Source organism: Dasypus novemcinctus, chromosome 24, assembly GCF_030445035.2.
Source record: "Dasypus novemcinctus isolate mDasNov1 chromosome 24, mDasNov1.1.hap2, whole genome shotgun sequence".
In the NCBI taxonomy this organism is placed as follows: Eukaryota; Metazoa; Chordata; class Mammalia; order Cingulata; family Dasypodidae; genus Dasypus; species Dasypus novemcinctus.
In genome coordinates, this window is record NC_080696.1 from 36,534,631 (window position 1) to 36,547,583 (window position 12,953).

At 50.9% G+C, this 12,953-nt stretch overlaps 1 protein-coding gene and 1 pseudogene across 3 annotated transcripts in view; one reads left to right on the forward strand and one right to left on the reverse strand.

Moving 5' to 3' along the window:
- Nucleotides 1–12,380, forward strand: part of LOC131275767 (uncharacterized) — a 58,647-nt gene extending 46,267 nt beyond the window's left edge. For 2 of the 3 annotated variants that reach the window (XM_058286922.2, XM_071211644.1), the window contains 6 exons: nucleotides 7,119–7,564; nucleotides 7,891–8,001; nucleotides 10,001–10,143; nucleotides 10,757–10,816; nucleotides 11,622–11,743; nucleotides 12,022–12,380. In XM_058286922.2, the coding sequence (XP_058142905.1) occupies nucleotides 7,406–7,564; nucleotides 7,891–8,001; nucleotides 10,001–10,143; nucleotides 10,757–10,816; nucleotides 11,622–11,743; nucleotides 12,022–12,350 (924 nt within the window). In that variant the 5' untranslated portion in view covers nucleotides 7,119–7,405 and the 3' untranslated portion in view covers nucleotides 12,351–12,380. The remainder of the gene's footprint in view (nucleotides 1–7,118; nucleotides 7,565–7,890; nucleotides 8,002–10,000; nucleotides 10,144–10,756; nucleotides 10,817–11,621; nucleotides 11,744–12,021) is intronic. The other variant, XM_071211645.1, reaches the window with a different exon arrangement.
- LOC131275768 (peroxisomal membrane protein 11A pseudogene) lies at nucleotides 3,707–4,450 on the reverse strand (annotated as a pseudogene).
- Nucleotides 12,381–12,953: the final 573 nt, after the last annotated feature.

A 12,953-nucleotide genomic window follows, 5' to 3' on the forward strand; every position in this document is an offset into this window, starting at 1 on the left:
TTTGGAGTAAGTTATTCTTTTGTGAACATCTCTCACAAAGAATTTTGCAGGACGCCACTTTAGAGAACGTTCACAGGAGTGGTACCTCCACACCCCAGGAAAATCCTTTGTTGCAGGACTTAGAGTCTTTCATTTGCCAACGTGCATCGGATGTTGCTTTAAATAAAACGGGTTCTTCCATATAGACTTAGGTTAGTGGGCTGCTGGGCACACCCGCCGCAGCCATGGAAACTGGACGATCCCTGGCCAAGCGCAGTGGGGAAGGTAGAGCTGTGGAGCTGGGGCGTGGCGTGGTGGGAGAGGGGGTGTGGTGGACAGAATCACGGCCCTGCGAAGGCGTCCACTTCCTAGGCCCTGGGACCTGGGACCGTCACCCTGCCTGGCACAAGGGAGTCTGCAGGTTACATTAAAGATGGTGAGTCAAGGAGCTTCTCCTGGATTATCCGGGTGGGTCCTCGCCACAGGAGGCGTGAGAGGGAAGCAGGAGGAGAGTGAGGGGAGGAGCTGGGAGGTGGGACGCCGAGGGGGGCTGCGGCGCTGGAAGATGAGGAAGGGGCCACGAGTCCAGGCAGGTGGGCGGCCTCTGGAAGATGGAAAGGGCAGCACGTGGATTCTCTTTCAGGACTTCCAAAGGGAAGGCAGCCCTGCCAGCCCATTTTGCAATTCTGATCTCTAGAGCACTAAGATAACCCACGGGTGTATTTTTTTTTTTAAGAAATATTTATTTTTATTTATTTCTCTCCCCTTCCCTGCCCCCCCACCAGTTGTCTGCTCTCTGCGTCCATTCGCTGTGTGTTCTTCAGTGCCCGCTTGTGTCAGCAGCACCCGGAATCTGTGTCTGGTTTTGCTGTGTCATCTTGCTGTGTCAGCTCTCCGTGCGGGCGGCGCCATTCCTGGGCAGGCTGCGCTTTCTTTCGCGCGGGGCGACTCTCCTTACGGGCGCACTCCTTGCGCGTGGGGCTCCCCTACGCGGGGGACACAAATCACTCAGAAACCAGCAATGGCTTCTCCGCGCTGGGCATCTGTTCACCAGCTGTCAGATCACCCATTTTGGATGGTTATGGCTGACATACCCAGAAGCCTATCGGCCACAAGTCAGAGGCGGGACATTCTCAGAGGGAATGTTTTCTGTGGGAGTGGCTGCCAGTCAGGGCGCACACTGGCCTTAAGAGCTGACCTTCACTTTCTGAAGTTGCCTTCCTGAATGTCCTAGTAGTATCTCTCCACTGACTCCTTAAGTGCCTTTGTTTCATGTGGGTCCTGCTGTGATCTGCACTACATTTGCATAGTTGACAAAGGTGACAGGTACATGAGTATCCGGGGCAGTGGGGGGTCATGTACCCTTGGCCCTGGGTGCATCCTTTCTGGATACCCACCTCTCGTGAATGACTACTAAGAGCAGGGGCCTGCTTTGTGCCTTAGTTTCTTCCATTACATTTTTTTTTCTGTTTTTTAATTTTATTGAATTGTATCATTCATATATAAACATACACAAATGATAAGTATATAGTAAAAATTGTGAACTTACAAAACAAGCATAACCTCATACAGGGGTCCCATACATCACCCCACCACCACCACCTTGCATTGCTGTGAAACATTTGTTACAAATTATGAAAGAACAGTGTTAAAACATTACTTCTAACTATAGTCCATATCTTCTATTTGGTATATTTTTCCCCCAACCCACCCTGTTACTTTTTTAAAATATATATTTTTATTATAGAAGTTGTGAACCTAGAAAACAATCAAGCACACGTGAAGAATTCCCACACAACACCCCTTCACCAACACACCATATCGTGGTGGAATATTTTTACAGATTATGAGATAATATCATCAGACTATTACCCCCAACCATGGTCTATGGTGTACATTTGGCACACTCTTTCCATACCCACCCCCCATCATCAACATAGTACATCTTTTCATTGTGGTTTTGGTTTGCATTTCCCTAATGTGAATTGCTTTCTTTGAACTCTTCAGAACACATTCACAGATACATGGAATCAATTCTGTTTAAAAATTTATTAGACAAAATTAATCTGTATTACAGTAGAGAATCTAGACTAGGTAAAAAAAATAGTTATTTTAACTTTTTATTTGCCCTGATCTAGCATCTTTCATTTCTCTTAAAATTCCCACAATGTTCTTTCGCAAATCCCTTGTCTTGGTGGATAATTTGAAAAATAGAGAACCAAGAACCTCAGTCTAGCTTTTAAGAATCTCAATCACATTTATGGGAAATTTAATTTATTTAGTGCACATTTCTTGTCTCATTTCCATTCAGGTGAGTGAGATGGTGTCCCTGGCAGGCCTGACGTTAGCCCCCTACGTGGAGGCATCCTATTTCTCCACCCCACTTCTCTTCATGAAAAGGATCGGAAATCACAAATGAGAACCTAGCACCCACGTCAGGAAGTAGGAACGTGAGTAAATGGCATTAACTCAATATTCCATGGTCCTCTTCATGGATCCCTTGCTGCTCTTTTCTACCTCTGCCAACCATCCTATAAATATGAAAGTCTTATCACAGAAGATTGTGGCTCTCCTCTACTCACAGCGCATTCATGAAATGTGTGTGTGTGCACGGGGTGGAGGGTTAATGGGACGGCCACTGCGACGCCGCGGCCAAGGCGCTCACCCAGCCACCCCGGCTGCCCACCCTGCCCCTCCAGGCTCAGTGGCCTCAGGGAGCACCAGCACCTCCTCCCTGCCCAGTGCTGTGCCCTCCCCCAGGCAGCCCGGGCCAGGGACCGTGTCCCGAGGGGCTAAGGCTTTCCGAGGACCCTGAAATTTTTAACTGTGTAAATTTTGATGCAAACTAATCTAGCATTATAGAATTTTAAACAAAATAATCTAGCTAGTAAATCTATATGGCTTTAATTTTCATAGACCAGATTGCAAATTACTGACCAACGGAAGGTAAGAAGCAAAAAGCACAGGATTCTGGAGTCTTACACTTCGACTCAAGCAAGAGGGCTCTGATACGTCATGGAAGGAACACTGGATTGAGAATCAGAGGAATGAGGTCCTGGTCTTGAATGTAAATCATTTCAACTTTCTCAGCCTCAGTTATCCTTTTCTTATTAGGCCATCCACATTCGGTTTACTTCAAATCCCTTCTGTCTGCTTCTGATTTTGCCTGGTTGCTATAAAGGTCCCCCCTTACAGTCATTCTCTATAACATGATGGTGCCTGGTACTTTTCTGATTCTGCGTCTGGACAGATCAAGGACAGGTGTGCAAGTGAAGAGGCTGCAAGCCCAGCTCTCCTCCATCCTGCCACTGACTTCTGTGCAGGAGGAGGGGAATAACTGATCAGAGAAAAAAGGGAGTCTCTAATAGATCTGAGTGTGCTGTTTTAAGTCTCTAGTTATTAGTCTGATTGGGTCTCTGTCAATTTTTATTCATTTGACAAACACTAAGCTTCTACTATATGCATAAGAGATGCTCAGTAAATATTAAAGGAAGGGAAACTATTCAGAAAGTCAGAAATTCCTCCAATTTCCCCCCAAAATACACAGAAATCTTCACACTCTTTCTCCCCCCTTCTTGGCCCCACTTCTGCTCAGGTCACAGGTCATTAAATGCTCATGTGAACAAGTCCGTAAGCACAGTATGACAGGTCTGTGATTAATGCCAATGTCCATTTCACTAAGAGGTGATCTTTTAAAGCAGGTGGTAGTCCTCAGCCTAAAAGCACCTTAGCGGGTCCTGAGCTTCATCTGAGGACATGCCACAGTGATGATGCCCGCGATAGAGGACACGAGACCTCCCAGTCCGATGATGCCAGGATTGGACTTACAGAGCCCCAGCTGATCCGAAGGGTTCAGGACATCACAGAGGTTCTTCACCGTGTCGAGGAGCAAGGGAGGCTGTGTCTTCAGAGGGCGGAATAAGAGAAGGAGAAGGGACTGAAGCCAGTCTGTTTCTTCGTCAGCCACGTTGTACCCAAGAGGATTCTGGGAGGGTGATTTCTCCCTTTTTGCCCTGTCATGTACAACCTTTTCCATTTGCAGGGAGATTTCATACAGATCCCTGGCCAGGGTCAGCAGGAGAGAATAGTAGTAGTGGCGGGCAGCCCACATTCGCCATTTCTCTTTCCTGATGCCAGAGGAGAGCCCCACGCTCCTCACCCAGAGGACGGTGTCACAGGTGAAGTAAATCGCACGGTTCAGGTTGGCTAGTGTTAGGCATAAGCAGGATACCAGGTCGGTGGCCTGACAGCTATGCTGAGTCGCCTGGACGGCATGGACCACATTGCCTAGTCTGAACCATTTATGGCCAGTGCTCACACTGGACTCCAGATTTTTGAGCTTCATTACCACCTTCTCTTTGCCAGCTTTAGGCTCTAACAAATATCTAAGCAACATGCCTGTGTATTGAGTGGCTCTGAAGAGTCGGTCCCGGCCCTGGGTCTGGTTGGTGAAACGCACGAAGGCATCCATGGCACCCAGGCCATGTCCCCGCGTTGCACCGGGTTCAGTCGTGGGACCACAGCGCCGGGAAACCACCACTGTCCCCGGGGAGCGGCCGGGACCCCTCTTCCATTACATTTTGAATTGTTGTTTTTATCTCTCACCCCAGTTATTTTCAGAAGGTAGCATTTGTTCCAAAGTGGGGAAGGAGGGAGACAAGTACCTATTTGAAGGGAGAGCATTCCCGTCAGCATGAGTCACAACTTTCAATAGGAGAATGCCTGCTGTTTGCAAGGAAGGAGAGGGAGGCCCCTGGGCAGCAACAGCAGGAGGGAGGGGGAGATGGCAGAGGTGACAGGGCGGAGTTCATCCCAACTCTAATGCCTTAGGTCTTTCCTCTAAACATGACGGCGTGTGATCACATCATGTGGCACGTCACAGCCAGAGACCTCAGCACTCCAATCTTAGAGGAAGGTTAAAACATAACTCAGCTAGACTAGAAATATCAGCATTAATTCAGGACCCATTTTCAAAGGGCAGCACATGGCAAGATTTAAGCTTCCCTCCTCCTGCATATCATCAGCTGTTATGGGTTGAAATCTGTCCCCACAAAGATATGCTGAAGTCCTAATGCTGGTTTACCAGAATGTGGAAGTATTTGGAAATAGAGTCATTGCAGATGAAAGTAAATGAATTAAGATGAGTATAGACTGGCATGGGTTCAGTCCTGAGTGGAAGAAAAAGAACAGGCGCCTACAGTGCGGGTGAGCAAGGCAAGTGTTGGGGCAGAGCCCCTGGGCACTGACTGTGCCTGGCAAAGGGGGCCCAGTCCATGGACTGTCCTCTGTCCCTTGTGGGGCCCGTGTGGGTGCCCAGCTTTCAGCATGACCCATGTGTCCCGTGCAGTGCCTTCTGCATTTGCCTGTTAGGTTAGCCCCGTGCCAGTGTACCCCTAGCACAGCACCCCCACCCATACCCAGGCAGGGGAGCCTGACTGTCCTCCTCGAGCACCCCTAAACCAGTCCAGGCCCAAATGCCTGTGCACAGTTAGAAAAATTAGGCATAGTCTAGAAGACTTGGAATCAACTGGCCGCCTCAGCCGGGCTCAGCCATTCCCGTGGGGTTTGCTTTGGAAGTGAGAGTCCCTAATCCTGTGGAACCCCTACCTGCTCCTGCCCACTGAAGCGATTTTCTTCTGAAAATCCTAAATTTCATTCACAAGTACAAATACATACGTGCACACACAGGAAGTAACCAGTGGGGACGATGAAGGGGGAGGCAGGGCAGGAGCTGGCATCAGAGAGGTGAGAAGGGGACAGAGGTAGGAGGTTGAGACAGCTCTGCATGGGGCAGTACCATCATTCTCCTGACAACATGCCCACTGCCCACAGCACAGGGCGGCGGAGATGCCAGGTTGATGGGTAGGGAGATGCCTGATATTCCCAGGGATCTGCTGGGCCTGGTCAGCTCCAGGACAACCAGAAGAGGACAGCTGGTGTCCTGCCTGCCCCACCATGGGCACCTGGAACTAGGATGAGCCTCTGTGTGGATGGAGGCTGTGATGGTTAGGCTAATGTATGCACTCAGCCAGGTGATTGTGCCCAGTTGTTTGGTCAAATGAGCACTGGGTTAATTGTACTACAGGTACATCTATGGCCTTTAGTCATGAGTGACTTTACTGCACAGATAGCTGATTACATCAACATCAATCAGGGGGATTGCTGTCAGCAGTGAGTGAAGCTTTTACTGCTGGTTGAATGCCTTAAAAGGGGAAGTGATTTCAGCATTCAGAGAGAATTTCCCAGCTCATCTTTGGACAGCCAGTGTCCCCAGGAAATTCCTCAAGGACCTTCATTGGACTTTCATGAGAACCCCTGGTCTGCAACCTGCCTGTGGAACCTCGACATGTGTATCCCCCAGTCAGTTAAAAGACTCTTATAAAATCTCTTACTATTGACAGACAGCTCCTGTTGATTGTTTCCCTAGAGAAACCTGCCTGTTAGAGGGGCTATTGGAGAGGAAGCCTCAGTTTCCTCGTCTATAAATTGGAATACTTAGAGTAGGGGATCCCAAGAACTATGCTTGGCTGTGGTTCTCCATCAATGAAGTGCAGTGCCCTGAGACCCTGGAAAATACTTTCCACACGCTGGGGTCCTTCTAAGCAGATACAGGCTTGAAGGGTCGGGGCTGTGTGGACCTGGGGTGCACAAAGCAGGAAACGGCACCAGACCACAAGTCCGGGATCTTGGGAAAGACAAATTTTATGGGAGCGATCGATAGGATACAATATAGAATGAGAAACTTTGGAGGATTTTATACCCAAGTGGTGCCAAATTCCGATATTCACTGAATTTCAAAACTCTCCTGCTGTGGACTTAGAAACGAGGACAAAGTAATAACTGACTTTCCATGATCATAAACCCTGAACTCTGCCCTGATCTGAGTTATGACCCAGGCTGCTTCCCCCCTTCTTGTGCATCTCCCTTGTCTCCCTTCTGGAAGTGGCTGCACGTGACACCAGCCCTCGGGGTTCTTGGCATCAGCTCCCCTTCACCTGCGGCCTTCCCTGGGAAAGAGGAGCTAGCTTGGGCTTCTTGTGGAGGAGGGGAGACCAGGGGACCCTGAGGGTCACGCTGACTTATCCAGGGTCACAGAACTGGCAAGAGGAGTGGGTGTGAGCCCAGCTCCTTCCCCTCAGATGGTTCCTGATGGCCCCAGGCCTCCGCAGTGCAGCCTGGACGCTGTGCTGGTGACATTGAGCACACTTGGGAAAGGACATGGGAGAGGATGGCGAGCAGTCAGCAGCCCACAGAGGCCCTTGAGGAGCTGTTATCCAGGAAAGGGGCCCAGGGAAGGGGACACAGGAAGTGACCTCACCTCCTTGAAGCTGGAGCCCAGCAGAACTTGGAACCTGGTAACCAGGCACCCACATTCTAGAGACAGCCGCTAGCTGCTCACTCGGGCAGAGAAACTCGAGGGAGGAAGATGTTCTCTTGCTGCCTCCGAGCTTCCCGAGACTCCCGCGCCAGGAGTCCCTGTCGTGAGAGGCTTCTCAGATGCTGTCGGCGTTGGCTCACCCCACAGTATCGACGGCTCACCCCGCAGCCTCGCCGGCTGTGGCCGTTTCCTAGGAGGAGCCATGAGGTAAGCCGTGGGGCTGGGCAGGAGATGAGGCCAGGCCTAGCCTGTGGCCTGCCTGGGCAGCCTCAGATCGTCCACTCTGGCGTGGTGTGTGCAGGGGAGGATCATGAGTGAGGACGTCCCTGGGCAGAAGCAGGGGGGTTGGGGGAGGAGGCCAGGTGGCTTGTCATGTTCACTTCCAGGCCACGGCAACCAGGGCATGATGGGGGACATAGGTTGGCATCCCTCTGCCCAAATGTTGATCCTGACCCATGGAGCTGTCCCTTGCCATTGACTGTAAGGCTGGGCCCTGCTGCCTCCAGGCCTGGTTGACAGACCTGTCTTTGCAGGTTTCTACCCACGAGACCAGAACAGAAAAGGACCTGGAGGTCATCGACCTCTCGCCCCAGACCTGGGAGTCTGGGCATCATGCCACCAACATCGACCAGAGCAGGCTGGAGGTGAGATGGGAGCAGACAGTCCCCACACCCAAGGCTCTAGGCAGTCACGGGGGCTCCAGGACAGAGAAGCTGCCTGAGCTGCACACCAGGTGCCCTCCTGGGAACTCCTGCTGTTGGTGCTCAGTCCCAGCAGAGGCGTCCAGGCCCCAGCCCCAGCCACGACGCCCACCACCCAGCCCCAGCCCTGACCAGGCGCAGTGTTTGACAGAATAGCAGAAAAGAGACTTTGTCATGACTCCCCTTCACGTTCTTTCATGGTGGTCTTTGCTTTTGTTATGTGTTTGTTTGTTTACTCTACCTGCCCTCAGGTGCTTCCCAATGCCAGGAGTCCCACCTGAGGTCAGCTAGATTGTCCCTCCACACCATCTCTGTCCTTACTCATCATCAGGTTTCCTGGGTTGTTTTTACATAGAAAGGGTGAGGGGATGAGACTGTGATGCATGTTTCTCAGCATCCTGCCGTCTCACAGAGCTCACCACTAGTACCCTCCAGGTCAGGTGACAGGGCTGCGTCACTTCATAGGATAGGACAGGGACAGGGGTCAGCCTCTTCCTCCCTCGGGCCTTGGTGGGAATCCTTCCTCTTGCCATTTCAACAGGATTGAAGGGAACATCCCTGAATATCCTAATGTTTCCAGCTCACCCAGAATAGACTCCTGGGAATGGGACAGCCTGGGCGAAGGTTACACATATATAAAGTTTAAATGGCTGGGGCCAGAATACTTGAAGGAGTTAAAGACCAAAATCCAGGCTGCTTCCCTGCCATCTGACAACCTTGTGTGTGACAAGGTTTGAAACTCTTGTCTGGGATATGAAGTCGTATGTGCAATTTCTCCAGTGAAAAGGGGATCTACCATGAACATTTTCAAGGCCATTTAGAATTTCTCTTCACTGCGGCATCAGCTCTTATCCTTGGTCAAGCCAGGGTCTTTTTTTCCCATTCAGAAATTTCTAGGTGTTTACCCATATGCAAAATGAGGGATCACCATAGAATGAGCTGGTAGTTGCTAAGGGCAGGGAGAGGAAAGAAGATGTGATATGGGAGGTTTTTTGGGACTTGGAGTAGTCACATGTGATACTGCAGGGATAGATGCTGGACATTATATATCCTTCCATAACCCATTGAACGGACTGGCGGAGAGTGTAAACCACAATGTAAACTGATCCACGTGGTGCAGCAGTGCTCAAAAATGTATCCAACTGAAAGCAGGAAGAGTGCATCCAGTATCCATGTGGAATCTAAGTCCCCACTTGACATAGATGTGCAATGGACACAACCAATCCAATGTCCACAGAGAAAATGTGGCATTGGTGTGGGAAGGGTGGCCATCGTGGCTTCTGGGTACGGGGAATGGGAGGAAGAGATGAGATGGGGAGGCGTTTTTGGGACGTGGAGTTGTCCTGGGTGGTGCTTCACGGACAACTATGGGACATTGTAGATCCCCCCAGGGCCCACTGGATGGAACATGGGAGAGTGTGGGCTATGATGTGGACCATTGACTATGGGGTGCAGCGATGCTCAGAAATGTACTTACCAGGTGCAATGGATGTGTCATGATGATGGGATAGAGTGTTGCTGTGGGGGGAGCGGTGGGTGGGGGCGGTGGGGTTGAATGAGACCTCATATTTTTTGAATGTAATATTTTTTTAAAAAATAAAAGAAAAAAAATGTATCCATCAAATGCAATGGCTGTGCCACAATGATGAAAGAGGTTGTTTACGTGGGAAGAGTGGGTTAAGGGGGGTAGGGGTTATAGGAGAACCTCTTATATTTTTTTAATGTAACATTTTACAAAAAATAAACAGATCATAGAAAAAAACTCTCTAAAAGCAAAAGGAAGAAGAGAAGGCTTCCTGCTTCGTAATCGAATGCACGCACCCAGGGTGGGACTCCCTGAGATCTTGAGGTTTCCTTATCTGACCTCCATCCCCAACCCTCCTGATAGACAGAGAAACTCTGACTGCGTGTTCCTATTTTGTCCATGACGCCTACATACCAGTGGGAAAATGAGCCTCCAGAGACCATGGAGGAGACCAGCCCAGAACTGATGTTGCCCAGGGAGAGAAGGCAGGAGGAGCGTGGCCAGCTTCTGGGGAAATTTGGACGTTTCCCCTGCAGGCCGCAGGCCTTGTCTGTCACCAGGTGAGCACCCTGCCCCACCAGGCCCTACTCCACCAGACTTTAGCATGTTTCTTAGGGTGTCACTTCAATGCCCTCAGCCTCAAGTGGCTCACGGGAGACTAGGGCTTGAGAGGACAGAGCTAACAGGGTTATTGTGTGGAATAAATGAGATATGCCATGAGAAGTGCTGACACGGTGCTAACCAGTGCAATGTGCTGCTGGAGGACTGGAGATTTGGAGACAACTTCTCACTTTTCCTCCCTCATAGGAAGCACAGGACTCGGCCCTCACAGACACTTTGTCTGTGAACTGTCCTATGTTCTTTCTGTCAAGATGTTGGAGATGTCATCCACTGTCAAGATCTGAAGTCTAGTCAGAGCAGATTTTGCAGCGGGCTGGGAGGAGTGCTCCATGCCCACTCTGACTTCTAGGAAGGTGCTGGTGGGACTCAACAAAATATACCCAGGTGTCTTTGTGTGCAGGTCTATTTCTGTATTTAGCCTAGTTGCAGGAATAAAGAAGAAAAATCTCTGGCTATCGGGCTTCCATTCCACTCAGAAAATCAGACAGTGACTCTAGACCTCATGAGCAGGAAGGGTTCAGAGGGAAATGACATCCTCATGTCACCCCGTAGGTGTGAAAGAAACATCCGTGTCGTGGATGGGAATAGAAGAGGCCTGACACAAGTAAAAATGTGAGTGGACACTAGGTTACAAAGAAAAGGTTCCTCAGTCTTCATTGGAATGAAAACGGTGGGGTGTGGGTAGTGGTGGGAGTGGCACTTCAGGTCACTAGGCCCCCATATCTAATGCTTCCCACCTTCCCTGCCTCACCCCGTCATGGTTCAACTTGCCCCATTCCTGAATTAACCCAGGATACCTGGTCCAGGACAGGAGACGTGGGGAGCAACCTGTTCCCCATTGGGCTGCGTCATCAGTCAAGGATACTCCCCTACAGGCAGGGGTGGCTCGGCTGTGCCCGTGCCTCCAGGAGGACAGTGTAGGGGTGAGAGCCTCACACGCACACAGGGAACGACGCACCCGCACTTGCATGAGCCTCAGCTTGAGGGGCAGTGAGGGCTCTGGGAAGTCTCCGTAGAAGGTCCACAAGCCACCAGTCTTTAGGGAGCACCTACTCGTGAATGCTCAGCCCACTCAGCAGAGGAGACGCAGGCCATCGCTACCCAGCTGGAACCGAGATTCCTGCGGTTCATGTAGGGAGAGAGGCAGATACGTGTCAAGGACCCCTGAAGAAGGAGAGACTTGTGAAGATGATGGGGCACGAACACCCAGTGGTTTAATCTTTTCTCAAGTCCCCTCTCTCTTAACATTCGTGCACTGAAAGGACAATGAGGGAGGAATGGGCTGTGGGGTGGGGACAAGAGGGCAGGCAGGGACTGTCACAGGAGCTCTCCACCCACACATACAGGAGTGCTTTTGAAAGGGACAGTGTTGAAAAAGGCCCGACTTCTGATCTGCTGCCCGCCATTATCTCTGCAGTGAAATCTCCTGCTTCCGGGGCGCCTGGCTGGAACGCTGCACAGCAGACACCTTTCCCATCGCGGTCTCTACCATCCTCAGCGCTGTGGTTTGCAGAATAGACGTGAACATCGTGGGGTCAGGTGGGCAGTGCCAGGCCCAAATTTCACACGTGCAGCTTGAGACTGTGTATCAGGGTCATTGCTTGTGAGGGTGATTGAGGACCTGGGGGGCACCTGGGCGGGAGGCTTCAGGGCTGCTGAGGGGAAAGAAGAACCTCAGAAGAGTCACCTAGTCATCCTCTGTAAGGGAGAGTTTCCTCTGGGGGTGGGGGCCTTTCCCTCTGAAAGGCTTGGGGACAGTTTGTGCCATTCGGCACCCGGCATGGCAGTCATGATGCTGAACACTGCTTCTCTTCCAGCTCCAAGGTCAGGTCCAGCGGCCACAGCCTGGCCAGCTCTCCCTCCTGCTCATTCCGCTTCTGAGATGTTTGAAGGAAAAACCGCAGGGCCACATGTGAGGCTGGGCTCAGTGCCCGCACCGGCTCCATCATCACCCGGCACAGAACGGTCACCTGAGGAGGTCGCGCCTGCCCAGGCAGCACAGGAGGCTGAAGCTCCACTTCCGCAGTGTGGGCCCAAGGAAGGACAGGAGGCTTCTCTTCCTTCCCTCGAGACTGCCTCCGGGGTTTTTCTCTTAACTTTTTTGATTGTGTATATATTTTATGGATATTTTTATTTCCTAGTTTAAGTTATAAATATTAAATATTTGTTATCATTACTCCTTTGTAGTGTGTTCATCAGTGTCTTAGGCAGATTTACTGCTGTTCCAACATCCGTCACTGTCTTTGAGAAAGTCTCTTTACGCCAAACATGAACCCCTCCCTACCTGGCAGCCACACTCCTTTCTTACATCCTTCAGACCACGGGAGCCACGGATACACTGCTGCTGTGTCACTGTTTCCTGGGCTCTGGCATGAGCAGGTGGACAATCTCAGCTCCTGGCCCAGAGTCAGGCTTGACCAGGGGAACGTTACCCACTTTTGACATACGGGTGCGGTGCAGCTCAGGCATGTTAAGGGACTTGCCCAAATTGCTCCCCCCGAAACATCAGGCAGCAAGGACAGAACCCAGAACAGGACTCACAGCAGAGCAGGGGTCTGAAGTCTGAGTCACCCATTTTGTGCCTTGACCCTCTGTTCTTCTGCCCCTGCCAGTGTCTCAGCCGCACATACCTTCTCGAGTTCTGGCCACTTCTATCCAGGAGATGCTTTTGGCTTGTTCTACAGGATATGGTTAGAACCGAACGCATGGAGAAGGGCAGCCTTGTGGCCTACTGGAAATTGTCCACATG